The sequence below is a fragment of the Sus scrofa genome, chromosome 12 (assembly GCF_000003025.6).
Source record: "Sus scrofa isolate TJ Tabasco breed Duroc chromosome 12, Sscrofa11.1, whole genome shotgun sequence".
NCBI classification, from domain to species: Eukaryota; Metazoa; Chordata; class Mammalia; order Artiodactyla; family Suidae; genus Sus; species Sus scrofa.
The window spans coordinates 35,803,495-35,829,510 of record NC_010454.4 but is presented as its reverse complement, the minus strand read 5'-3'; the positions used below and the strand labels follow the sequence as shown (position 1 = coordinate 35,829,510).

At 39.1% G+C, this 26,016-nt stretch overlaps 1 protein-coding gene across 2 annotated transcripts in view; it reads right to left on the bottom strand.

Moving 5' to 3' along the window:
* DHX40 (DEAH-box helicase 40) overlaps positions 1,006-26,016 on the bottom strand; it is a 46,952-nt gene continuing 21,941 nt past the window's right edge. Inside the window, exons 11-18 of one of the 2 annotated variants that reach the window (XM_003131664.5) lie at positions 20,289-20,369; positions 19,525-19,682; positions 9,138-9,252; positions 8,263-8,371; positions 7,183-7,277; positions 4,195-4,264; positions 3,475-3,703; positions 1,006-2,302 (exon numbers count right to left, since the gene is read on the bottom strand). In XM_003131664.5, coding sequence (XP_003131712.1) covers positions 2,163-2,302; positions 3,475-3,703; positions 4,195-4,264; positions 7,183-7,277; positions 8,263-8,371; positions 9,138-9,252; positions 19,525-19,682; positions 20,289-20,369 — 997 coding nt within the window. In that variant the 3' untranslated portion in view covers positions 1,006-2,162. The remainder of the gene's footprint in view (positions 2,303-3,474; positions 3,704-4,194; positions 4,265-7,182; positions 7,278-8,262; positions 8,372-9,137; positions 9,253-19,524; positions 19,683-20,288; positions 20,370-26,016) is intronic. The other variant, XM_005668994.3, reaches the window with a different exon arrangement.

The window sequence follows — 26,016 nt, the reverse complement described above, 5'->3', positions numbered from 1 at the left end:
GATTAAATACACCCACAGCATATGGATGTTCCCAGGCTAGGGGTCAAATCGGAGCTATAGCTGCTGGCCTACCCCACAGCAATGCAGGATCCAAGCTGCATCTATGACTTACACCACAGCTCATGGCAATGCTGGATCCTTAACCCACTGAGTGAGGACAGGGATTGAACCCACATCCTCATGGATACTAGTCAGGTTTGTTACCACTGAGCCACAACAGGAACTCCATGATTCTTTTTTTTTTTTTTTTTTTTTTTCCTGTCTTTTTGCTATTTCTTGGGCCGCTCCCCAGCATACGGAGGTTCCCAGGCTAGGGGTCGAATCGGAGCTGCAGCCACCGGCCTACGCCAGAGCCACAGCAACGTGGGGTCCAAGCCACGTCTGTGACCTACACCACAGCTCAAGGCAATGCCGGATCATTAACTCTCTGAGCAAGGGCAGGGACCGAACTCCCAACCTCATGGTTCCTAGTTGGATTTGTTAACCGCTGTGCCACGCCGGGAACTCCAGGAACTCCACGATTCTTGACTGGATCCTAAAATGGGGGAAAATGACATAAAGGATATTATTTGGGACAACTGACGAAATTATAGATACAGATCATAGATATAGAATGTGTGCTTAATAAATGTTTACTCAGATAAGAGAGCTTTCATCCCAAGAATCAACATACACCCCCACCACGTCTTAAGAAAAGGCACTGATACATATACCTGAAAAGAGAAACTGATAGGAATAATGTGCTGAAAATGTATAGAGCACTGAAGATTAAAATGAACAAGTTGACAACGCTGGGAATGTTTGGAGAAACCATCACCACTCACCTTACTTCAACAACAATCACATGGATTTAGGTCCTCATGGGATTTTTCAATAAAAGCTTCAAGTTTCTAATAATGAACAGAAAACTGTTTAGATGCCAAGGGAAATAACTGTAAAAGAGTGAGTTACCCATAAAAACTTTAGATTCTTAAATTTTACAAAAAAAACATCTAAAAACACACATTATACTGCCTTTTGAATTTTAATGACACTAATAGTTTTATTTAACAAACATTGAGTGACTACTATGTGCAAAGCACTGTGCTAGATGCCATGAAAGATACAAAGATGAAAAAGACATAGTCCCTGCCCACAAGGAGCGTATAATCTAGTGGGGGAGACAGACAAATACACAAATACCTAGAATACAAGGCAGTAAACAACAGAGTGGGCAAGTGCTGAGTGTGGCCTGAGTGTGATACTAACTGGCCTCAAGGTTCCAATTTGAAACACTGTTGATAGTGTTGGCTGCTTTGAAAATCCCTCTCAAGATTGGTATTAACAGATGTTTAATTGGTCCTACCCAAGCAGCTGTGAGGCAAGAGAGTAGGCCAGGTGGAAGGGCTGTTTGAAACACTGTCCACCTACATACATGGTGCTGATACAAGTATGTAGGGCCAGCTCAAAAGAGAACATATATATATCATCTGTCCTTTGGTTAATGGCTATAGCTACTGTTTTAAACAATATACTTTTATATAAAAAGGAATTTGTATAACCCCAGAAAAATCAACTTAAGGATTAATATTAATTCAACAAAGAACCTTGCCATAGGCAATTTTCTTATTTACTAATTGATTAAGTCTTTTCTCTAAATATCTATAAAGCTCTGTAGCAATTAAACAGTTAGACATCTAAGTATTGCTGAGTAAAAACCTCTTAGGTTCAGCCTTCGTAAGGAAATGGTCACATAACCTGAAAACCTGATATAATACTATTCTAATAGCAACAAGAAGGCCTTAAAGAGATTTAAGGAAAATAATTTTTAATGCTTCGATGCAAATGGAATACACGCTGATTAAATACAATTCAATGTTCTTTGAAAATATCTCAATGACAGCATTTGATACCAGTTAAGGCCAGCAAAATTGAAGTGAGGAAAATTTCACACAAATTGTCTTTCATTGGTTTCATGTATCATTGCCTATGACGATGGCAACCCAATCTTTTCTTCGAAAATTCCATTTACTGGTACAGATGAGCTTTGATTTGCTTTTAACTTGTATGCTAAGAAAAGTTGCTGACCACTTCCTCTTGGTAGTGCTGTCTGACATAAATGGTAAAGTAGAAGCACATTTTCTGGCTGCTTTTCCTACTTCCTGAATTGGAGGGTTCACTGCTTAGCCTGTTTCCTTCAGTGTGTCACTGTGATCCTGGGACCTCTGCTGCTTTCTCTCAAGGAAACGAGCACGTGCATCTGATATGGATTTATCGTCATTTCTTCTTTGCATTTTCTTCAGGACTTCTTTTGATATCCCATCTGAAAACATTACAAATTAATCCAGTAAAACTTTAGTTTTGAGTTTCAGTACTAGAAATGTTAAGAGAAAGAGATGCCCTGATTTTTCAATGTTAAGGGAGAAAAAAGGCAATTAAAATTTGCCCTATCAAAGGAAATGATACAGGAGTTCCCGTTGTGGCTCAGTGGTAATGAACATGACTAGCATCCATGAGGACTTGGGTCCAAACCCTGGCCCTGCTCAGTGGGTTAAGGATCTGGCATTGCTGTAAGCTGTGGTATAGGCTGTTACTGCAGCACCGATTCAATCCTTAGCCTGGGAACTTTCGTATGCTGCAGATGTGGCCCTAAGAAATGATATAGTTGATGGCTAAAAAATAAGAGAAGAGGCCTGAGGAGGCAGAAAAACTGACCTTAATTCAAGCACATAGTGTAGTTATACACTGCAACCAAATACCTAGTAGTCAAAATTTCTAAAGACTCTTCTATAATCTTGGGCAAAATTCTCCATCATTTTATTTTTCAGTGATGTTAAATAAGGATAACAATTTACTCCATCAATCAGCCTCAAAAAGCTTTACTGAAAAGCTTTTTATATGTGAGCTGGGAATTAAGCTTTCTGTCCCAGTTCAGCACAACTGTTTATGCCTTCTAATTAGGACCTAACATTTCAGGAAAAATCTCCTGGGGGAAAAAAAAGGGTGTTCTAAGGCAATAATTTACAAAATTTTATGAACAAAATAAAACCAGTAAAGCACCACTGGGAAGCAATATGGCATAATGATTAAGAGTAGAGGCCACGGAGTCAAACTCTTTGGATTCAAAATCCAGATTCACCAAATGTTAGCTTTGGAATTCTCAGCAAAATTACACTGTTATTTCCCCATCTATAAAGTAGGGATATGTAGTTACTTCTTAGGGTTACTATAAAAATTTAATGGAGTAATGTAAGTTGTTAGCACATGGCAAAAGTTCAATAGATTTTGTTGTTAGTAATGTTAGAAAAAGGGATTAAGGAAAAACATAATTAGAAGGAAAAAAGGAAGTAAAAAAATAACTTAAGTCTGAGATTCGTGACAACTCTTTGCTTTTATGAGGAGACAGACAGAGCCAGAATCTAAGCTCTGCAACAGCATTTCTGTAACTACATGAGAATTTGGACATTTATGCTCTAGAACAAGTGATTCACTCACCCTTCAGATGCTTTACATTTTCCTTATTTGTCCACCTCCTTCTTGCATCTTCTCTCACTTCACGTCGGGCCACACTGCTCAAATCATGTGCATTAAATTCATGCAACTTGGGTAACAAGTCTCTCACCCATTCATAACGGATTGGACACACAATTCTTGCGTAGACTTTGGTGGTAACTAATACCTCATGAAAAATGATCCATTCAAGTTTGGTTTCCTGTTCATGAAGCTACACAAAAGAATTCTTTTAAGGATGATACCTCAATAACCTGCCTTATTCCACATTAGACCAACCAAATACTAACAGTCCAAATTCTTCTGAATTAATCTCTGTATTCTTAAAGAGGAGACATGGGCCAATCAATATGTTTATGTAATATAGATAAATGCTCATCCTATCCTCAAAGAGAAAAGTAGAAGACATCTGTATATTACTTATTCCTACACCTTTACAAATGTCTTCCTTTTATTAAAAATAAGGTACCTTACAAAAAGAAATAATAGGAGTTCCCATCATGGCTCAGTGGAAACAATCTCACTAATATCGATGAGAATGCAGGTTCGATCCCTGGCCTCGTTCAGTGGGTTAAGAATCTGTTGTTGCCGTGGCTGTGGTGTAGGCTGGCAGCTATAGCTCCGATTCGACCCCTAGCCTGGGAACCTTCCTATGCCACAGGGGAGGCATTAAAAAGAAAAAAGAAATAATAATAAAGTACTTACTGCTGAGGAAGGATGAATGTGAACTGGGCTTCCACGCCCATCCATTGTGCAAAATGTTCTCCCAACAGATCTAAGAACCAAAAAACCAAAGGACAATGAAATAAGCAGAGCACAAACGATGAAAACTTATCATATGTTCTATTACAAAGAGCACTATAAGCAGCAGTTTATATTTATCCAACTGTCACTATAATTTCTCTACCAATTAATCTTAAAACTAATGTTACAGGAGTTCCCGTCGTGGCGCAGTGGTTAACGAATCCGACTAGGGACCATGAGGTTGCGGGTTCGGTCCCTGCCCTTGCTCAGTGGGTTAACGATCTGACGTTGCCGTGAGCTGTGGTGTAGGTTGCAGACACGGCTTGGATCCTGTGTTGCTGTGGCTCTGGCGTAGGCCGGTGGTTACAGCTCCGATTTGACCCCTAGCCTGGGAATCTCCATATGCCGTGGGAGCGGTCCAAAGAAATAGCAAAAAGACAAAACAAACAAACAAACAAACAAAAACTAATGTTACAACTTAGTCATTTTAGATAAACGGAGATATTTCTGGTTAGTAAGTAGTAATATTAATAGTATTGCATTTGTGCTTTAGAATTTCCAAAATGCCTTCATTATAAAGCCTCGAAACAACTTATGAGTTTAGAGAGCCAGCTTACTTTATTAAAACAGATTCAACTCAGGCCAGGGCTCAGTCCCTGGGCGGGGACAGTCAGGCAGCTAGCTTTCTCAAGGTCACAGAACTAATGCATGGTGAAAGCAAGTCCCAAACATAGGTCTTCTGACTTAAATACAGTATTCTTTACATTGTATTATGCTACATTGCTATTTTTAAAGGTATAAACAATTTTCACTATTCTAAAATGTGATGATTAGAACACCTCCTCTATAATTTTTCTAATTCATGTTTTTAACTTCAAATTCTTATCCCCTTCTATGCGTCCCCCACATAACTGTTTATACCCTGGCTCAATCATCACAACTGATTTCTTATGGAACTTTATGTATATTCCTATTATAACACAGGTCAGACTGAATTATGATTATTTGTCTACGTTATATATATATGTGTATATGTATGTACAGTACAAAATTGGACAGTACAAAAATCTTTTTTACTTGAACCATTTAAAAGTTGCAACCTTATGCCCCATTATCCTCAAATACTTGAATATGAATTTCCTACAATCAAGGATATTCTCCTACAACCATTATACAACCATCAAAACAGGGAATTAACCCTGATACATTATTAACATCTAATTCGCAGACCCCCCTGAAGTTTGATCAAATGTCTTAATAATATCCTTGACAGCGAAAGGATCCAGTTCAGAATCACGTATTGCCTTTACTTTTCACGGTCCCTTGAGTCTCCTTCATTCTGGAATACCCCCCTTGTCTTTCTTTGACCTTCATGATCTTGATACCTTTAGAGATTATAGGCTAGTTACTTTGTAGTATGTCTCTCTCTCTCTCTCTCTCTCTCTCTCTATATATATATATATATATATATATATATATATATATATATATATATATATATATTTTGTCTTTTTAGGGCCACACCAGTGGCATATGGAGGTTCCCAGGCTAGGGGTCCAATTGGAGCTATAGCCACTGGCCACTGCCACAGCCACAACAACTCAGGATCCGAGCCACATCAGCTCATGGCAACGCCAGATCCTTAACTCACTGAGCGAGGCCAGGGATCGAACCTTTGTCCTCATGGATGCTAGTCAGATTCGTTTCCGCTGAGCCACGGACGGGAACTGCATGTCCCTCAACTTGATTTTGTCTGTTTTAGGATGATTGTATTCAAATTACAGATCTTTCCCACAAATATCACAGAAGTGATGCTGTGTTTACATTATATCCTATCAGGAGGAACATGATTTTGATTTGTTTCATTACTAATGCTATTCTCTTTGATTGCTTGATTTAGGTAACATCTGCCAGGCTTCTTCACTGAGAAATCACTTTTTCCCTTTTTAAATAACAAGAATTACAAGTACTCTTTACGAGCACAGAAGAGGTATTCAACTAGGTATATAATTCCATTTGTCGTTAAATTTCTAATTTACTCATTTGTTAATTTATAGGATTATAGACCCATGATTTCACATTTTATTCAGTGGGTTCTAGAATCCATTACTATTATTATTTATTGCGAAGCTCAAAACATCCCATCTTTCATAGGCTGGGACCTATTCAAGCTGGCTCCTGTGTACTTCTGACATGACTTCAACCTTCATTGATCACTTCTTGCTTGCTGGCAAAATTAAGATGTTTCAGGCTCATCTTGTACTTTCCCAGGCTTATTTCTCCAAAGAGCCCTGGGTCCTTCATGTGGCAGACGGCTGTTCTAAGTCAAGATCTGGGCACAAAGTATATTCATTGCTATTATACTGTCATTGCTCCTGGTCCATCTCACAGTTAGGTACATATGTATGTATTTATGCACGTACAAACATATATTATACATATACATAGTAAAACCTCTTTTTATTACCCTATCTATCTATCCAACTACATTAAAAACTGTAATACCTGCAACTCCAATCAACACAATTAATGAAAAGGGTCATTGTAACAGATGTCATCATAATCACAGAGCTTAAATCAAACTGTCAATCTTTAATATTAAATAGCTCAATATTGTCATCAAAAACAGTTGTATTTGGAGTTCCCATTGTGGCTCAGCAGTAATGAACCAACCAGTATCCATGAGGACGCAGGTTTGATCCCTGGACCCATTCAGTGGGTTAAGGATCCGGTGTTGCTGTGAACTGTGGTTTAAGTCACAGATGTGGCTCGGATCCTGTGTTGCTGTGGCTGTGGTGTAGGCTGGCAGCTGCAGCTGTGATTCAACCCCTAGCCTGGGAACATCCATATGCTATGGATGTGGCCCTAAAAAAGACAAAATTTTAAAAAAGCAAAAAACAAAAAAACAGTTGTATTTCTCTAACCATCTCTCAAGCTCTTAATGCTTACCTTCGAGCTACATTTTTGAAATAACCTGCACAAAGACATCTCCGCAGTACTTCATGTTTAGGGCCTTCAAAGGTCTCTCTTGGGAAGTCACTTTGCTATAGAAAGAATATATGAACAGTGGTAAATCTCACAGAACAGTTATTTGAAACAATCTTTTAGTTTTAAAAATCCCCATTTCTAAGGACTGGCCATTATGGAGTAAGAAAGACGAGATTTACCCCTCTGCTTGAAAAAATCAAAAAATGGACAAAACAAATGAAACTATTATTTCCAAAACACCAGATGTCAAGCAATAAGGGGCAGTGATCTCTGAGAAATAAAGAAGAAAAATAAATGAAGTAAAGCCCAACAATGGCCTCAGCTTACAGTCAACCTTGGGAGAGACTCTGGACCAAGGTGCAAGAAAGGAAAAACCTAAGGGGAACCTGAGTTAAAGTGACAGAGCTGAGGAAGTTCCCCTATAGTGGAGATGGTTAAGGATCCAGTGTTGCCGCAGCTGCAGCACAGGTGGCAATTGTGATGCAGGTTCGATCCCTGGCCTGGGAAATTCCACATGCCACGGATGTGGCCAAAAAAAGAGGGATGGAGCTGAGAATCCAGGAAAACCAGGATGGCTAGAATTCCTAGGCCAGAGTTCAGGAGAGAAGAGAACTGCAGAGAACTATGTCTAGATACTCATGTCGCAACAGAAGAAAGGGTGGGGGAAAAAACTGTAATTGCAATGTATACATCTAAGGATGACCTGACCCCCTTGCTGTACAGTGGGAAAATAAAAAAAAATAAAAAAAATAAATAAATAAAAAGAACTGCATAGAGAACTCTCCAGAGATTTGCTGACAGGCCTCAAGAGTTCAACAGCATACTGATTAGCATTATGTGAGGAAATTACCCAAGGCCAGGAAAAGAACCTCCCAAAAGTATAAGGGATAACACAGCTGGGTGTTCACACAGGGTTAGGAACAGTGCCTATTCCCACAAGCCATTCTAGAACACCTTAAAATACACACAATTTTGGGTAGAGTACTCAGACAGAGGGTCTTGCCAAAATGCTACTCAAGGAAAAATCATTATAGCAATCACCTGTTTAAGCTTCCTGATTAGTTCTCTAAGCTGAGCTTCAACACGAAATGCAGAAAATAAGCACCTCCAATGAATCCAATGTTTTTGGCACCATGAAGCTGGAGCTCCACTGCAAAACAAAAATACTGGTATCTCAAAAATATCTGCTGTAAGTGGAAGACAGTCTAACATTTTCATTTTTCTCTTCTTTTTTTTTTTAGGGCCACACTCTCGGCATATGGAAGTTCCCGGGCTAGGGGTTGAATTAGAGCTACAGCTGCCCGCTTAAACCACAGCCAGATCTGAGCCGTGTCTACGACCTACACCGCAGCTCACGGCAATGCCGGATCCTTAACCCACTGACTGAGGCCAGGGATCAAACCTGCATCCTCATAGATACCAGTCAGGTTTGTTACCCCTGAGCCACAACAGGAACTCCTAACATTCTTATTTTCATTACAAAACTAGAAGTCTATTAAGTAATCATCAGCTTTTTTATGAGATCCATCCAATTAATAAAAAAGCATTTTAAGGAATTTTAAAAAACAAATCAGTGTAGGTGCTGATTTACAAAATAATTTGTAAATGGGTTTCTTTTTATATGTGTAAGTATTAACAAATACTCAACCATTTTCTCATCTAAGCTACTTCTACAGAACCAAAATTCTATGAGGTCATTTTCAGGAAAGGTTTAGGAAGAGAAAAGAACCAACTGTTATGCAATAAATGACTACTAAGTCACAGTTACTTGACACAAATAAATCTCACCAATGTTCACAAAAATACCTTGAGGTCAGTATCATCCCCACTGAACCCATCTAAAGTCACACAGTATATATATATACTGCATCAATTGCAAACCAATACTTTCCATGCCAAAGAACTATCTCACATACCTTGATTTGCACTGTTCAAAGATGACAGCTAAGGTTGCAAAGTCATTAAATCCTCCAGCTTTAGCTGCCAGTTCTCGATGTCTCTGTTCTGCCTCCTTCTGGTACTCTGGATCAACTAAAATGACAATTGGAGAAGCAATTTACTTCTACTTTACATCAAGTGCCTATATTCAAGCTCATTAAACACTGCCTCATCCTCTGAGGTGGAATAAGGGAGATACTAACTCTTCGAGGTGGGTCTCTAACTATTCCCACAATTCCTTTTTTTCTTTAACTGCACTTTGGAGATTTAACCAGAATAGCAACATTACTTCTCCCAATCAATTTACCTTTAAATTAGTATCTGGGCAGTTTCCATCGTGGTGCAGCAGAAACAAATCTGACTAGGAATCATGAGGTTGCAGGTTCCATCCCTGGCCTCATTCAGTGGGTTAAGGATCCGGTGTTGCCATGAGCTGTGGTGTAGGTTGCAGACGCGGCTCGGATCTAGTGATGCTGTGGCTCTGGTGTAGGCCAGTAGCTATAGCTCCAATTAGACCCCTAGCCTGGGAACCTCCATATGCAGAAGGTGCAGCCCTGAAAAGACAAAAAATTAAAATAATAAAATAGTATTTGGAATTTATTTTTACTATAAGACTAACTCATGCTCTCAGTAAAAAAAAAAAAAAAAAAAATTACATAAAAGTTCAGCTTTCCTCACTTTGTCACACTACCCATAAACCAATCCTCAAGGCTAACCACTGTTAATTATTTAGTATGTGTCCTTCAAGATGTTTTCTATGCACAAACAAACACTGCGTATAGTGGTTTATTTTTACTTAAGTAGGATATACCTTCTGAAACTTTATTTATTTATTTATTTATTTTCTTTTTTTAGGGCCACACACACAGTACATGGAAGTTCCCAGGCTAGGGGATGAATCAGAGCTGCAGCTGCTGGCCTACACCACAGCCATAGCAACACCAGATCGGAGCTGCATCTACAACCTATACCACAGCTCACGGCAACACCAGATCCTTAACCCGCTGAGCAAGGCCAGGGATTGAACCTGCATCCTCATGGATACTAGTCGGCACATTACCGCTGAGCTGCAATGGGAACTCCCTGAAATTTCATTTATTTAATAATAACTTCATGTAAGTACACACAGAATTTTTCATTCTCAAACATACCTTCATTGTATTTCTCAAGGGTATAAGGAACATACATAATTTAACCAGCATCTATTTATCCAATTCCTTGTTATGGTCAATTAGGGTGATCATATATGCAGACTTGCCCTTTTTTAACTTTATCCTGAAGTATATCATGCATATAGAAAACTACACAGATCATAATGAACAGCTCAATGAATGTTCACACACATAACATACCAATGGCCCAACACTCAGATTGAGAACATCCCAGAACTCAGATTGAGAACTCAGATTGAGAACTCAGATTGAGAACTCAGATTGAGAACATCCCAGAGCCTTCTTTTTGCTCTGTCTGTTCCCCTCCACAAGGGTAAACATATGCAGATTTCTAACCCCACTGACGGGTTTTGCCTGTTTCTGAACTTTATATAAATGCACTTTATGAATCTGGCTTCTTCTGCTCAACCTTAGGTTTTTGAGATTTCTCTGTTACTGACTTTGACCCCATCTCACTCAAGAATGATGTGTTCTCACGGCCCAAGTTCCCCAGCACTTTACCCAGGCTCATCTTTCAGAGCCCCCACCTTTTTTTTTTTTTCCTAAAATTTCCTCGGCTTCTTCCTTCATTGTACAACATCAAACCACAATTCCTATTCCTCAGTATATGCACCATAGCCAGATTTAGCAGAGACACCATGTTGCCTGATTCCAGGGAGCAGCACTTACACAGACTACAATGTGAATCTGCAAAGCAGCAGTTCCTATTAGGAAGAAAGCAATCTGATTAAACAAAACATTCACGAAGATATAAAAGTCTTCTATCCTAGGTTTTAAACAGCTTGCACTATGTGACCTGGGTAACAACTGAAGGAAGCAACTAGAGACAAAGGGAGAGCAAAGGGAGAGCAGGACATACAAATGGCCCTGCCAAGGCAAAGATATAATGCCTATCTCTTGTACCAATCAGGGATATTGATTTTTAAGCCAAAATATCTAATTTCATGAACTCAAACACTTTGCCCAGAAGGTACTAATGCCAAAAGTCAAACTACACTAGACTCAAGCATCAACCCTGTCCTGGCTCCCAGCACTGAGCCTACCTATCAGTCAGAAGCTCCTACATCCTTGTACTGTGGTATTACCTGCTATACAAATGTAGAGTTCCAGCTGCCTCTGCGCTATAAAGCCTCAGAGAAGCATCCTATTATGGTGCAGTTCTTCCCTTCTCTGCCTCCGGCTGACCCTAGAAATGTTCAGTTTGGCTCTAATACACAGATGGCTTATCGTCTCTTATTAAAATGTCAGAATAACTACAATAAATTTCAGTGGATTACCAATTTTAAACTCAGTTTATATTGTGTGAAGATTAACTCTGCATGGTTAGTGTTGGATCTCTGTTCTTTAGAATAGCTACCTGCTCACACTTTATTATTTTTTAATTTTTTTTGTCTTTTTGCCATTTCTTGGGCCGCTCCCACGGCATATGGAGGTTCCCAGGCTAGGGGTCTAATCGGAGCTGTAGCTGAGCCTATGCCAGAGCCACAGCAACGCGGGATCTGAGCCTCATCTGCAACCTACACCACAGGTCATGGCAACTCCGGATCCTTAACCCACTGAGCAAGGGCAGGGATCAAACCCGCAACCTCATGGTTCCCAGTTGGATTCGTTAACCACTGTGGCACGATGGGAACCCCCCAGCTCACACTTTAAAAAATGCAGAGGGAGTTCCTGGGTGGCTCAGCAGGTTAAGGACCTGGCCTTGTCACTGCTGTGGCATGGGTTTGATCCCCGGCCTGGGAACTTCTGCATGCTGCAGATGCGGCCAAAACAAAAACAAAACAAAACCAAAAGCAAACAAACAAAAAAAACCCACAAAAATTGTAGAGAGCACACTGCTTTTTCTGGCTTTTTCACATTGCTACAACTTTCTTTGTCTCTCTCTCTTCCTATTATTCTCAAAGTCAAGGGAAAACATAGAACATATATATATATATATTTTGATTTTATTTATTTATTTATTTATTTATTTTTGTCTTTTTGCTATTTCTTGGGCCGCTCCCGCGGCATATGGAGGTTCCCAGGCTAGGGGTCCGATCGGAGCTGTAGCCACCCGCCTACGCCAGAGCCACAGCAACGCAGGATCCGAGCTGCGTCTGCAGCCTATACCACAGCTCACGGCAACGCCGGATCGTTAACCCACTGAGCAAGGGCAGGGATCAAACCCGCAACCTCATGGTTCCTAGTCAGATTCGTTAACCACTGCGCCACGACAGGAACTCCAGAACATATTTTTGTTCCTTTTCCTTAACTCTTCCCTCAAAAATAACCCAATTAATTAAAATTAAAACTGACAGAAGTCCCACAGTAAATTCAGGGTTTGTAGAGGAAAGTCAAAAACCGTATCACACACAGTTCCTACAATCTCAGCAAGTTTATTCTCTGACTAAACAGTAGTTTGACTCTCCATCTTTAATTAGTTTCCCAGTAGAGTTGTCATTTTCTGTACTATTTTTCCCCAGATGAAATTCTATTACCAGTTTTACCTCATGCAAATAGGTAGATGCTACTGAAGCAAAACTATAAATAAGAAGCTGAAGCAGCAAAACAAGGCTGTATCAGCTGAACTTCTCCCTTTGGGAAGATAATTCCATACTTTTCCATAGAATAATCAGAAAACAAACTATTACACAGAAAGGGTTTCAATAACTACATTCTCAGAGCTGAAGGAGGGGGACAAGGCTGTAGGTATCATATACACAAAAAGTACCATTTATTTCTAAAAGTATTACTGCTAAAATAATTAAAATTTTTACAACTGGAGTTCCTGCTTTGGTGCAGTGGATTAAGGATCTGGCAGTGCCACAGCTGTGGCGAAGGTCACAGCTGAAGCTCAGATTCAGTCCCTGGCCTGGGAACTTCCACATGCTGTGGGTGCAGCCAAAAACCAAAATTAAAAAAATAAATAAATAAATAAAACAAAACCAATACAATGTTATTTTAAATCTGTTCCATTTTAAGGCAACACTGTTTACCATCTACTAACATTTAAGAGCTCTCACTCTACTGTCTGACTTTCAAAGCAATTATCTATACTAGCGGACATTGAGTAGCCAGTTTACTATAGCAAAAGAGAGATTACTAAATATGTCAACAGTATCATCATTTTGATGTTTAAAACCTTTATTCAATGTTAGATCTGAAGATATGAGCCAGTTTTTTACCAATAAGCGTATAATAAACTAAATTAGGTAATCTACAATGACTAAGACCCATGTCCAAAAGGACTGCTTATATAAAGACTACATATGCACTTGGACAGCCAATATATATTTTGGGGTGGAACGATACCTCAGTAAGTCACATGCTCAAAAACTGAAGCTGCATTTTGTAGTGGTTGAAGTTCTTGACGATCCCAGTTTAAAAATTAAGCCTAGGTCATACATGTATATAAAGCAAGAGAATCTCTCTAAGTATGAATAATAAACTGGTAGCAATTGTTGCCTCAGGGAATCAGACCTGGGTGATGTCGAGGAATGTCGCTGCCAAGGTGCCTAACTATGGAGATCAAACTATGGAGCAATTTATGCCCCAGGGCACTGTCTAAAACTAAGATTAATCAGTTGGTACTCCGTGGAGACTAACAGCTTGGTGTAAATACCTATACAGACACTCCAGCAAAAATTAAGGCAGACCAGCCAAACTTTTGAAATTTTGTTTTTGTTTTTTAGTCTCTTTAGGGCCGCACCCACAGCATATGGAAGTTCCTAGGCCAGGGGTCGAATCAGAGCTGCAGCTGCCAGTCTAAACCATAGCTGCAGCAATATGGGATTTGAGCCACATCTGCCACCCACACCAGAGCTCACGGCAATGAGGTAACCCCCCCACCCCGTACCCCCACAGCGAGGCCAGGGACCAAACCTACATCCTCATGGATACTAGTCAGGTTCGTTATCTGCTGAGCCACAACAGGAACTCCTGCTCATCCATTCTAAATGTAATAGTTTGCAGCTACAAACCCCAAGCTCCCAGTCCATCACACTTCCCCCTGCTTATTGTACATTTTAACTTCAGCAGTTAGCACTGACTGGTCAGAGGTTGTTCCTAAGCCCCTTAAACCACTAATGTTTGTACTCTTTACTGCTGGATCTATGTTGTGAGATTTGGAGACTATTTCCACAGTTCAGGAAGTTTATGAGTTTGTGTTAGGTTCAGCCAAAGACCAGAGGCTCAGATGTTCCCCCTCCTTTTGCTTCTCAGAAGGTACAAACTTGGGCATCTGCATAGTCTTCCAGAATATCAGGACAACTCTGGTTGTTGCAAGTTTCTCTGATATGTGAAATGTTTGGTCTCATTTATGACAAACCCAGAGCTAACATCATACTCAGTGGCAAAAAGCTGAAAGCCTCTCCTCTAAAATCAGGAAATAGAAAAGGATACCCACTCTAGCCACTTCTATTTAACATAGTATTGGAAGTCTGAACCCAGCAGTCACGCAAGAAAAGGAAATAAAAGGCATTCAAATTGTAAAAGAAGTAAAACTGTCACTATTTGCAGATTACATGATACTATACATAGAAAACCTTAAAGTAGCCACCAAAAAATTATTAGAATAGATGAATTCAGTGAAGTTGCAGGATAAAAGATTAATATTTAGAAATCTATTGCTTTTCTACACACTAATAATGAACTATCAGAAAGAGAAAGTAAGAAAGTAATACATTTTAAATTGTATCAAAAAGAATAAAATACTTAGGAAGATGATATAAAAAAAAGGAAAGATATCTTGTGTTCCTTGGTTGGAAGAATTAATATTGTTGAAATATCCACACTACTTAAAGCAGTCAATGGGTTTAATGGACTCCCCATCAAAATACCTTTGATATTTTCTGGACAGATCTGGAACAAATTGTCCTAAAATTTATACAGAACCACAAAAGACCCTGAACTGCCAAAGCAATCTCGAGAAAAAAATAACTAAGCTTGAGGTATCACACTCCCTGACTTTAGAGTATACTACAAAGTAATCAAAACAGCACGGTACTGGCACAAAAACAGACACATAGATCAATGGAAGAGAACAGAGCGCCCAGAAATAAACTTATGATCAATTAATCTACAACAAAAGAGGCTAGAATATACAATAGAGAAAACGCAGTTTCTTCAATAAATGGTGCTGGGAAAAGTAGACAGCTACATACATTGAGAATGTATGAAAAAGAATATCAAAAATGAAATGAGAACATTTTCTCAAACCCTATATAAAAATAAACTCAAAATGGATTAAAGATCTTTCAAAAAAAAAAAAAAAAAGGAGTTCCAGTTGTGGCGCAGTGGTTAACGAATCCAACTAGGAACCATGAGGTTGCGGGTTCGATCCCTGCCCTTGCTCAGTGGGTTAAAGATCCGGCATTGCTGTGACCTGTGGTGTAGGTCGCAGATACGGCTTGGATCTGGTGTTGCTGTGGCTCTGGTGTAGGCAGGCGGCTACAGCTCCGATTAGACCCCTAGCCTGGGAACCTCCATATGCCACGGGAGCGGCCCAAGAAATGGCAAAAAAAAAAAAAAAAAAAAAATCTTTCAAACCTCAGGAGTTCCCATTGTGGCTCACTGGGTTAAGAACTTGACTAGTATCCATGAAGATGTGGGTTTGATCCCTGGCCTGGCTCAGTAGGTTAAGATACGATGTTGCCATGGGCTGTGGTGTAGGTCATAGATGTGGCTCTGATCCTGAATATTTCACAAAATTCACTGATTCACTTATGATTTATACTTTTCACTACATGCAAAAAATTTTTTTTTTGGCTGCACCCACTGCACACAGAAGTTCCTGGGCCAGGGACAGAACCTAAGCCACAATAACAATGCTGGATCCTCAACCCACTGAGTCACCAGGGAGCTCCTGTAAGCAAATATTGAACTCTAGTTATATAGGGCTACCTTTCACAATGGATAGCTTAGCAATTCTTTTTTGGGTCTTTTTAGGGCAGCACCCATGGCATATGGAGGTTCCCAGGGTCAAATCAGAGCTGCAGCTGCCAGCCTATGCATCATAGCAATGCCAGATCAGAGCCACTTATTTACTGCACATAGTAGTATCTTACTAGGAAAAAAACACTGCAATTAGGGGTATCACTAAGTCAAAATTCTGACACAAAATATACTGCAATCTTTTTTTTTTTTTCTTTTTAGGGTTGCACCTGTTGCATATGGAAGTTCTTGGACTAGGGGTTGAATCAGAGCTGCAGCTGTAGCCCTACACCACAGCCACAGTAACACTAGATCTGAGCCGCATCTTCGAACTACACCACAGCTTGTGGTAAAGCCGGATCCTTAACTTACTGAACAAGGACAGGGATGGAACCTGTATCCTCATGGATATTAGCTGGATTCTTAACCCACAGGGCCACAATAGGAACTCCTACATTGCAATCTATTTGGGATAGGCAGCACACTGATTAAACTACAGAGTATTTTTATAGAAAAACATATCCTCCGTTATAATTATTGCAATAATAAACCAATCTGGACCCAACACTCGCAGCTATAAAGGGATATGGCCAGTGAGATAGGATACTATTGTTAGTCTTGGCTACAAGCAAGATACATCATCTACTCAGAAGATCCTTGAAAAAAAAACTGTGCCATCCCACCCCCCACCAATTAGAAGAAAACAAAGTTGATATGTGATGAACTAAGTTGTGTCCCATACTGACACACCAAGAAAGGAAAGAAGCAGAGGTCTAAAGACATGGAAACCTCAAAACAATTCTCGAAGGGTACAAGGGCTGACCTACCATTTCTTTTGATTGTAGGGGGGAAAAAGGTTAATACATTACTAATGTACTATAACAGGGCAAAGTTCACCATATTATCCTCCTTTAAAGTGAAAGGAAATTAACACTCAGCCAGAAACATTATATACTCCCTATTTCAAAAAACTAAGTTAAAGAGTAACAAAATGGGAGTTCCCATTGTGGCTCAGTGGGTTAAGAACCTGGTGGAATACCCATGAGGATGGAGGTTCGATCCCTGGCTTTGCTTAGTGGGTTAAGGATCTGGTGTTGACTTAAGTTGCAGCATAGGTTCCAGATGTGGCTCAGATCTGGTATTGCTGTGGATGTGGCATAGGCTGACAGCTACAACTCCGATTCGATCCCTAGCCTGGGAACTTCCATATGCTGCAGGTATGGCGCTAGAAAGAAAAAAAAAAAAGAGTAGCAAAATTTTAAAAATTATTCACCTTTAGTTTCATGCCCCATATAACTAAAAATATGGTAATCAAAAAATGTTCAATAATTTTAAAAAATGTTCAGTGAATTGTTGGAGATCTAAATAAACTGATATTCCATATACACAAATAGGAAGACAACACTGATGTCAATTCTTTCCAGTTTGATCTATAGATTCAACATAGTATCAATTAAAGTCTCAGAATCTTTTTTCTTTTTTTTTTTTTTTAATATTTTTTGTCTCTTTAGGGCCACAGCACATGGAGGTTGCCAGGCTAGGGATCGATTTGGAGCTGTAGCTGCCAGCCTATGCTACAGCAACAGCAACGCATGGTCTGAGCCATGTCTGCGACCTACACCACAGTTCATGGCAACACCAGGATCCTTAACCCACTAAGAGAGGCCAGGGATCGAAACTGTATCCACATGGATGCTAGTTGGGCTCATTAACTGCTGAGCCACAATGGGAACTCCTCAGAAAGTTATTTTGTGATTATCAACAAACTGGTTTTGAAGTTTATAGAGAAAGAGAAAGGACCCAGAATAATCAAAACAATGTTGAAGGAGAAGAACAAAGCTGGAGAAATGACCCTATCCAGGTTTAAGAGTTACTATAAAGCTTCAATCATTAAGACAGTGTGGTACTGACAGAAGAAAAAACAGACTGATGGTATAGAATACAGGGCCCAGAAATAGACCCACACAAATTTAGTCAAATGATCTCTGACAAAGGAGCAAAGGAATTACAATGGGAAAAGGAATCTTGAACACATGGGGCTAGAAAAAAAGGACATCAACTCCTAGAAAATGACATAGGAGAAAATCTAGATGAACCTGGGTATGGTGATAACTTTTCAGAAGTCACCAAGGCATGATCCATGAAAGGAATAACGGATAAGGTGGACTTCATTAAAATTAAAAACTTTTGCTCTGTGAAAGACAATGTCAAGAGAATGAGAAAATAAGTCAGACTGAGAGAAAACATTTGCAAAGGACATCTGATAAAGAACTCTTGCCCAAAACATACATGAACTCAATGATAAGAAAACAAACAACCAGATTTTAAAAAGACTGGAACAGATATCTCACCAAAGGAGACATATAAATGGCAATGAGTATATGAAAAGATGGTCATAAACATCATATGTCATCAGGGATTTGCAAATTTAAAACAATGAAAAATCACCACATACCTATTAGAATGGCCAAAATCCAAAACACGGACAACACCAAAAGCTGATGAGGATGTGGAGCAACAGGAATCTCAGAAAGTTACTTCCCATTGCTGGTGGGAATGCAAAATGGTGCAGACACTTTGGAAGACAGTTTGGTAGTTTCTTACATATCTAGACATACTCTTATCACACAGTTAACAGTGAGTTGAAAATCAATGTTCACACAAAAACCTGCACACAAATGTGTAGAGTATCTTTACCCACAACTGTCCAAACTTGAAAGCAATCAAGATGTCCTTCAATAGGTGAATGGATAAACAAATTCCACACAATGGAAAATTATTCAGCAATAGAAAGAAATGAGCTATCACGCCACAAAATGGCATGGAGGAACCTTAAATGCACACTTCTAAGTTAAGGAAGTCAATCTGAAAAGGCTACAAATTGTATGATTCCAATATATAGCATTCTGGAAAAAGGCAAAACTAGGGAGACAGTAAAAAGATCAGTGGTTGCTAAGGGTTTGGGCAAAGGGATGTAGGAATGTAAGTGGAGCAGAGGAAATGTTTAGGACAGTGAAATTATTCTGCACTATACACTGATGGTGAATATATGTCATTATAGATTTGTGAAACCCCAAGAATTTACAACACAGTGATCCCTTATTTAATAATAAAGTATCAATACTGGCCATCGATTGTAACAGAGGTACCACACTCAGGAAAGATATTAATAAGAAGGAAAATTGTGTGTGTTTGCACTTTCCCTCAATTTTTCTATAAATCTAAAACTGCTCTAAAAATAAAAATCTATTAATTAAAAAAACCTCATCAATAAACCTCTTACCAGGTCTAATGAAGACATTTTCCACAGACAACATTGCTGCTATTGGAAGTAATAGATCTTCACAGTCCAGAGAAGCAGCCTTTATTACTGCACATGTCAGATGTGGAGGGAGAGGAAACTCTACCATAGACAAACCCAATCTGGTCACATGGCCACTCCTTAATAGAAAGAAAAAGTTCTTAAGTCTTCCTACCTTAGGAGAGTAAAAATGAAATGTTCATCATTCAGAATAAGTCAGATATAATTTAGATTATTTTAAATCACCTCCAGAAATTCAATTCAGTATAAGAAATGATACACTGTGCTTGCTGATAAGAGAAATATAAAGATGATAAATTTCTTGTTGTCAAGGGCCTATATATATCCAAAAAACCAAACAACGAGGCAGGATAAAATAGTATAATAAAAGACACAGAAGCATGGAAGATGTCCTTAGAGAAATGAGACAATGATAATTACCAAATCTTTTCCCATCACGCAATCATAAGAACAAGGACTCTGGCTCTCTTATCATTTTGGTGTACCCAGCACAATGCCTGGCACTGAAATGGTACTCAGAAATTACTTGTTAAATGATACTAACATTAAACAAAATTAGTTTTATGGTACAATCTCAGAATTGTGGTGAAGAAAGACTGAGGATAAATTCTGATTTCAGGTAAAGCAATCGAGTTAATTCAAACGAATCACTTTCTGATAAAGGAAAGTATCAAGAACCCTGTTTTCAAAAGATACTAACACCTATTATGCTTGATTTTTTTTACCTGTCAATAGCATCACACTGGTAAAGTTGTTTAAGAGCTTCCAAAATAAGTCTCTCATTAGGTGGATCCAAATAGGGAAACCTGTATGTTTAAATGAGATATAAAATGAGATACCGTTTCTTGAACATGGTTAAGATTTCATATAGACTTGAAAATTATTTTAAAAGGTTTTACTTCTATTTTTCAAGTCTTTCTTTTTCTTTTTTTTTAAGCATCTATGATCATGATCAGCATTTAGCAAAGGAGGAAATATTTTTTTCTGAATTACACTCTTCAATTTAATTCAAGAAGTCCTTTTTCATTCCTCCCTACTTATCTTAACCCTCCTCTGTTCGTAAAGCCAATATCATCTACTCTGCTCTATAGTGTATAATTTTTTTTACAATTTTATAAAACTGTTTAGAAAAATTAACTGAAAGTGATTAAAATTACAAATTATTTAATAGTACCTCAAAATGGTTTTTGATAAAATGAGAAATCAATCAATTTTACAATTTGTTTTTATTGTATTTATGTATATGTATGTACTTATTTTTTCCCAAACTATCTGCAAATAACTTGCAAATATAATGTCAATTCACCCCCAAAATATTTCAGCATGCATCCTATGAAAATAAGGACCTTCTCTTTACATACCGCAATATCATTAATGAACATTAGACAATTAATAATAGTCACAAAGGACAGCGGAGTGGCATATAACCAAGGGTGAACATATATGTCATCCATAAGAACAATAATTACTTAATATTATGTGCACTGAATGATTTTTTTCCAGCATTAGTCTCTTTTGGCCATGCCCACAGCATGCATAAGTTCCTGAGCCAGGGATTGAACCCTTGCCACAGAAGTAACCCAAGCCACAGGAGAAACAATGTCAGATCCTTAACCCACTGAGCCGAAAGGGAACTCCAACAGCATTAGTCTTGAGGTGATCAATAATCTACTCCAATGTCTCACCCTGAAAAAGCTCCAGCAGAAGACAAAGGGTCCAATATCTTACACAAAAGTCCATTCCAGGATCGACAGCTCTATTTAAAAAACAAGGAAGTTCCCATAAGGCACAGCAGGTTAAGGATTTGGCTTTGCTGTGGCACCACAGGTTGCAATTTGGAGCAGGTTCAATCCCTGCCCCAGGAACTTCCACATGCTGCAGTCGCAGCTTAAAAAAAAAAAAAAGCTGTTCTAGTTTGGGGAGTTCCTGTTGTGGCTCAGTGGTAATGAACCCGACTAGTATCCATGAAGATGCAGGTTTCATCCCTGGCCTAGATCTGGCATTGCCATGAGTTGCAGTGTAGGTCACAGACGCAGCTCAGATCCCTCATTGCTGTGGCTGTGGCCCAGGCCCAATTCGACCCCCTCCCCTGAGAACTTCCATATGCCTCAGGTGTGGCTCTTAAAAGAAAAATAAATAAATAAATAAGAATAAACAAAAAATCTGGTGGACTGTTCTACAGTAAGCTTCCTACAACTTGTACCAAAAAGTTCTGGTATCTGCTAGAGCAAGAGTTGGCAAGCACCTTCCAAGGTTTTGCAGGCCATACGGTCTCTGTCATATGCCCCACTCTGCTTCTGAAGCAAAAGCAGCCATACATAAAAGAATGGGCATGGCTGTGTTCCAATAAAATTTTATTTATAAAAAGTCAGTGAGCCTGGACTAAATTTTGTAACCCCTGTCCTAGAGCGATACCAAACTAAGCAGCTTCCTCTTCTAGAAAAAAAGCCTTTTCATATTTGTAAACACTACAATTATTTCTCTCTTTTGATAATACCAATGACCAATTCTGTCATAAATTTCTTGTATTATTTAGTTTCTAAGAGATCTACTATATCTAATTACTATTTTTTAGAAACTCTAGTTTTTCAAACTCCTCATAAAACGTGATAACATCAAAACTGAACTCCAAATGCAGAGTGGCCAACACAGAACAGGAACGCCATACCCAGTCATCTAGACACGCAGTCTATTAACATCACCAAAGTCTATGCCACTGGGATTTTTTAAATTGTTTTTCAGACAGAATAAGAATTGCAAGCTCTTATTACGTTTGTGGTGATCTGGTAATTTCAGATCCTTTCCACACTGAATTTCCTTAATGTGCAACCAATACTTAGAGATTTAAGATGTACACTTTCAGACTTTCATCTTTTTTTTTTTTTTTTTTTGTCTTTTTGTCTTTTTTGTCTTTTGTTGTTGTTGTTGTTGTTGCTGTTTCTTGGGCCGCTCCCGCGGCATATGGAGATTCCCAGGCTAGGGGTTGAATCAGAGCTGTAGCCACCGGCCTATGCCAGAGCCACAGCAATGCGGGATCCGAGCAGCATCTGCAACCTACACCACAGCTCACGGCAACGTGGATCATTAACCCACTGAGCAAGGGCAGGGACCAAACCCGCAACCTCATGGTTCCTAGTCGGATTCATTAACCACTGCGCCACGACGGGAACTCCTAGACTTTTATCTTGCTAATTTTTGTCGAGGCTCTGGCTTGTTCAGACCATTCCAAATCTTAGTTTTTTTAATCTACCCATTAGATGGAAGATATTTTCAAAAAGTCTGGTAATCATGACTTCAATATCTTTCTTTAGTATTTTCATTAAAAATGCTTATCAGGAAAGAGTAAAATTCAGCATACTACCAGTAAAACCTCCATTTAGGCCACACCAAGTAAATTAATCAATACTTTCAGGATGTGGCTATTCAGCAACTATACCCTATTTCGGCAGTATGTCACATCTTTATTCACAAAGATCTCAAATGTAATCTTGTTAAATATTGTCTTGAGAACAAGAGACATTAGCTTATCGAATGATAATTCAATAAATTCTTGTGGGAGTTCCCATCGTGGCTCAGTGGTTAATGAATCCAACTAGGAACCATGAGGTGGCAGGTTCGATCCCTGGCCTCACTCAGTGGGTTAAGGATCTGGTGTTGCCGTGAGCTGTGGTGTAGGTTGCAGACAGCTCGGATGTGGCATTGCTGTGGCTGTGGTACAGGTCGGCAGCTACCACTCCGATTAGACCCCTAGCCTGAGAACCTCCATATGCCAAGAGTCCCGCCCTGAAAAGGCAAAAAACCAAAAAACAAAACAAAACAAAACAAAACAAAAAAACAAAAAAATAAAAAAACAAAAAAACTGGAAAGGAAATGGTTTATAATGATATATTCTTTGTGAACCATTTTGATTCATACTGATTAGTATAAATCACTCTTATATTTTCTTAAACCATTTCCCAATAAACCATACTAGAATTTGCTAAGAATCAATGTCAAGCTTACTGGGCAGTTGTTTCCATAACCTGCCCTTTCCATAAATGGAAAAATTAAGACATTCGCGTTTCTCACAATTTCCTGGTAACCTGTTCTGCATAATTTCTCATAGATGACCCACAATATCTCTGACACTATATCTGCGAGTTCCTTCAGTACCATGGAAATAATGTCTAAAACTTCAAGACAAACGCATTTATGGTCATTAGGTTTTCTCTCATTATTTCCTAATCCATATTAGTCATCAATTCCTTCTTATCTAGACTTGTTCTTATCTTTCCAGTTTTAAAATCATTCTTAATGGAAGAGAAAGGGGAAGCAAAACAGTAACTGAAAAGTTCCATTTTCTTTCTGTCATCTATGAATACTATACCGTCTATCCCCAATTCTGGTTCTATCTGTCCATATTCTACACACTTTTTTTTTTCTTTCCCTTCAACTTTGGCTGCCCAGCAGCACATGGAGCTCCTGGGCCAGGGATCAGATCCAAGCTGCAGTTGAGACCTAAGCCACAGCTGCAGCAACACCAGATCCTATTAACCCACTGTGCAGAGCCAAGGATCAAACCCTCATCCCAGTGCTCACAAGATGCTGCCACTCCTATTGTGCCACAGTGGGAACTCTCATATTCTACATACATCTTAAAAAGAGGGGGGATACAACATGATAAATATAATTAACATTGTCATGTGTTATATATGAGTTTTAAAACTTTAGAAAAATAACTCAGTGCAAGTGATATTAAGTATATTCAATTTATTGGTCCTAATTTTCTCTTCTTTTCTTTCTTTTTTTTTTTTTTTTTTGTTTTTGCTTTTTAGGGCTGCAAGCAAGGCATAAGGAGGTTCCCAGGCTAGGGGTCTAATCGGAGATACAGCTGCTGGCCTACACCACAGCCACAGCAACACGGGATCCGAGCCACATCTGTGACCTATACCACAGCTCACAGCAACACCAGATCTTTTACCCACTGAGTGAGGCCAGAGATAGAACCCACAACCTCAAGGTTCCTAGTCGGATTCCTTTCTGCTGCACCATGACAGGAACTCCTGCTCCTATTTTTCTAACTTATATTTATTCTTTTGTGTGTGTGTGTGTTTTGTCTTTTTCTAGGACCACACTGGCGGCATTGGAGATTCCCAGGATAGGGGTCAAATCAGAGCTGTAGCCTACGCCACAGCCACAGCAACTTGGGATCCGAGCTGAATCTGCAACCTACACCACAGCTCACGGCAATGCCGGATCGTTAACCCACTGAGCAAGGTCAGGGATCGAACCCTCAACCTCACGGTTCCTAGTCAGATTCGTTAACCACTGAGCCACAACGGGTTATATGCTGGTTATATGCTGCTGTTATAAATATTATTTTTAAATTTGGGTTCATCTGTTTGGCCATTTAGATTTCTTTAAATGGCTTTTCTTTCTCATTGGTAACATATATGATTATAGTTCGAATTTCATATATTTGTTCTACTTTTTCTAGGATTTATATTCTCATCTAGAAAATCCCTAGTCTTATGATAATAACTATCAGAAAATATTTAAATGGCTTTTCAAGAGTATGTAATACATTTGGATGTACTTAGCAATTACTTCCTTTCTTATACTGAATTTAAAGAATGTATAGTCACCTTCTCCCAAGGTTTCTGACACTTTTATATTCTCTGACAATTAAGGCCAAAATCTACACCAAGACAGTTCTGGAGTTCCCACTGTGGTACAATGGGATTGGCTGCATCTTGGGAGTGCTGGGATGTGGGTTCGATCCCCGACCTGGCACAGTGGGTTAAAGATCTGGTGTTGCCACAGTTTCGGCTTAGGTAGCAACTGCAGCTTGGATCTGATCCCTGACCTACGAACTCCATATGCCTCGGGGTAGCCGAAAAAGGAAAAAAAAAAAAGAACAAGACAGTACTTTCTTTCATTATTTACTCTATCCCGTATAATATGGAATTTCAAGCCCCTACAATATTCTATCCTATACTAATTAATTATACAGTTGAACATTTAACTAACTTAACAGTTTTTCTATTCTTTGCTTCATTTATCTGAATCTTGTTTCCCCATTATAATTTAAGCTTAGTGAAAGCCAAAACCTACTAAAGAGTATTAATCCGTCTCTCGTAGTACTTTGTACCATGCTGGCCATTCCAAAGATGCTACCAGGAGCTCCTGTTGTGAATCAGCAAGTTAAGAAACTGACTAGTATCCTGAAGATACAGGTCCGATCCCTGGCCTTGCTTAGTAGGTTAAAGGATCTGGCATTGCAGCAAGCTGAGGTATATGTCACAGTCGTGGCTTGGATCCTGCTTTGCTGTAGCTGGGGTGTGGGCCGGTAGCTGCAGCTCCAAGTCAACCCCTAACCCAGAAACCTCCATATGCCATGGGTATGGCCCTAAAACGACAAACAAAACAAAACCTGAGTGAATTAGGGTCATTGTATACCTTTCATTATAAATA